This window comes from Triticum dicoccoides, chromosome 4A (assembly GCF_002162155.2).
Source record: "Triticum dicoccoides isolate Atlit2015 ecotype Zavitan chromosome 4A, WEW_v2.0, whole genome shotgun sequence".
NCBI lineage: Eukaryota > Viridiplantae > Streptophyta > Magnoliopsida > Poales > Poaceae > Triticum > Triticum dicoccoides.
In genome coordinates this window covers 625888896-625891595 of record NC_041386.1, presented here as the reverse complement: position 1 = coordinate 625891595, position 2700 = coordinate 625888896, and the positions used below count along the sequence as shown (strand labels likewise).

The 2700-nt window shown below is 50.6% G+C and overlaps 1 protein-coding gene and 1 non-coding gene across 2 annotated transcripts in view; both read right to left on the bottom strand.

Moving 5' to 3' along the window:
* Nucleotides 1-216: 216 nt before the first annotated feature.
* On the bottom strand, nt 217-298 carry TRNAS-CGA. Its single transcript has one exon. It is a non-coding gene; the product is annotated as a tRNA-Ser (tRNA).
* Nucleotides 299-1543: 1245 nt separating this feature from the next.
* LOC119283884 (wall-associated receptor kinase 3-like) overlaps nt 1544-2700 on the bottom strand; it is a 16533-nt gene continuing 15376 nt past the window's right edge. Inside the window, exon 6 of the mRNA XM_037563244.1 lies at nt 1544-2670. Within this exon, the coding sequence (XP_037419141.1) occupies nt 1578-2670 (1093 nt within the window). The 3' untranslated portion in view covers nt 1544-1577. The remainder of the gene's footprint in view (nt 2671-2700) is intronic.

Below are 2700 nucleotides of genomic sequence, written 5' to 3'. Positions count from 1 at the left end.
TGCGGAACCTAACATCGTTATGTTGTGGTGTGATTCGTGCAATGTCTTTTGCTCTGGAGTAAGCACGGGAAGCTCGTTTTCCTAAGTTTTAAGTTTTGCATAGTGCAGACCATGCCTTAAAAGTATTTCATAACTCTTCCAAAATAGACATTGTGCTTATTGCATTTGCAGGTAAAAAATACTCGACGGAGAAGAAAAGAAAAGGAAAAAAAAAAGCGTCGACAGCAGGATTCGAACCTGCGCAGGCAAAGCCCAACAGATTTCGAGTATGTCTCCTTAACCACTCGGACATATCGACCTTCCATGTCCACAGCTTGGAACTAAACATATTTATCTCATACCTTACACCCACACTGGGCAGAAACCAAGATGCCCAATCCAGACAAACGCTCCAGTTCATCAGCTAAATAATGGAGCAAACTAACATGAAATTCATTTTCTGTACACACATTCATGGCCATCTAAACTTGAGGGGTAAAAAAAAGGCAATAAGACTCTTATACTGAATCTGGTGTGGACATTCTTACACTGAATCTGGTGTGGACATTCTTACACTGAATCTGGTGTGGACATTCTTTTTTTTTCGCGAATACGCAAAGCTTGGGTATCATTGCATTGATAGAAGGAATAGAATGAGTACAACAGGGATACAACACATAACACGAACGCAGACATGCGTGAAATGGTGCCCGGAGCACAAGGAGAGGGGTGCTCGGCCCAAACCAAAAAGGAACAACACAGCTAGAACCAACCCAACCCAGACCAAGAGCGACAATGCCGGACCAGCGATAAGCCTCAACATCGCCAAGCCAACACTGGGGACACCACGAGCGAGCAAGATAGCGCCTTCAAGAAGGAAGACGGCGCCGAGACGTCTTCGCCATCCGGTCCGGAGCAACCGAATCTAGAGTTTCCCCCGAGCTCGAAGAGGGACGCAGCTGAAGGCCATGACAGCGCCTTCAAGAAGGAAAAATGACACCCACGGGCGCCGTCGCTGCCAGCACCGGCATGCCGAGCAGAGATTTCTCCCTGGCCTGAAGCTGAGCAATCCCATAGCCGCCATGTGTGGAATCTTGAATGAGGAAGCTAACGCTAGCCGGACCACCAGGCTGGAAGGGGGTAGGTGGTGCTGCACCTGCCGCCGGAGGGGGGGGGCACCGCCTCAGGGCCTGGTATTCGTGTACACATTCCTACACTGAATTTGTGCACACATTTCTTCCACCATCTACCACTAGTCACTACTCCTACTAGTTACAGGGATTGAATTGTCATACCCTCAAACCAAAATCAAGGCGCTGCAGCAGTCTAGATAAACAAAACGCGGCGCGCGGGGAAGTCCTCTTCGTAACAGATTCTGCATCTAACGAGGAAACTCTGATGAAGATACCATCTCTTGCTCTGAACCTTCTGTATACATTCTTACACTGAATTTATCAACACATTCTTCTACTATCCACTCCATTACTTACTAGTCACAGGGATTGAATGCTAAAATCAAGGTACTGCAAGAATCTAGTCTAGATAAACAACACAGGGCGCATGGGGGAAGTCCTCTTCGAAACAAAATCTACTACTGCCTAACGAGGAAACTCTGATGAAGCTGCCATCTCTTGCTCCATGGAGTAGCACCTCGTGAGAATCCGCGATGGCGGATTATCAGCGACGATGCCAAGCTCAACGTTCTTGGCCATGGCCACAGAAGTAGATCTGGACTTAATTGGAGTTGACAACAACGGCTTGGTCTCTCCGTGCCTTTGCAACTCTTGTTCGTGTCTTCTAGGAGGTCGCCTCCTAGCTCGCAGCAGCTGCAGCCTTAGCTCCACTTCTTTCATCTTAGGTCTCTGCCCGCCTCTAGTCCTCAAGCACATCGCGGCGACCGACGCCATCTCGTCGATCTCGCTCTGGCTGGCCTCCTCCACAACTTGAGAATCGATAATATCCATGACGGTTTCGTCTTTCAGCCGTCCAAGGAAGTAATGACACAAGTTCTGTTGCTCACCAAGACTGTTGAGAAAAATTGGCTTCTTCCTTGTTAAGAGCTCGACGAGTATCACGCCGAAGCTGTAGACGTCGCTCTTCTCGGTGAGCTGCCCGGTGTAGTAGTACTCCGGGTCTAGGTACCCGAATGTCCCCTGCACGATGGTCACCACGTGAGTCTGGTCGATGGAGATGGACCTAGAGGCGCCGAAGTCCGAGACCTTCGTGGTGAAAGTGTCATCCAATAGTATGTTGGCAGATTTCACATCCCTGTGGAAGATCGGCATCGCGGCGGACGAATGGAGGTAGGCAAGCGCCCCTGCAGCCTCCAGAGCAACCCTGATACGATCGTCCCACGTCAGCAAGCATTTGGCGTCCGGGTCGCCGTGGAGGAGGTCATGGAGCGTGCCGTTGGAGATGAACTCGTACACGAGAAGCGGCACCTCGGACTCGAGGCAGCACCCGAAGAGCTTCACCACGTTGCGGTGGATGATCTGGGACAGGATGGACACCTCGTTGACGAACTGGTCGATCTCGCTCTGCTCCACCATCTTGGATTTCTTGATGGCCACCACCCGCTGGTCGGATAGAATCCCCTTGTAGACGGTGCCATGGCCTCCGTGCCCGAGCACACGCGTCGGGTCAAAGTTGTTGGTTGCTTTCTCTAGCTCTTCCATGGAAAATATCCTTGTGAAGATACCCGATACAACCGATTGAGGGATG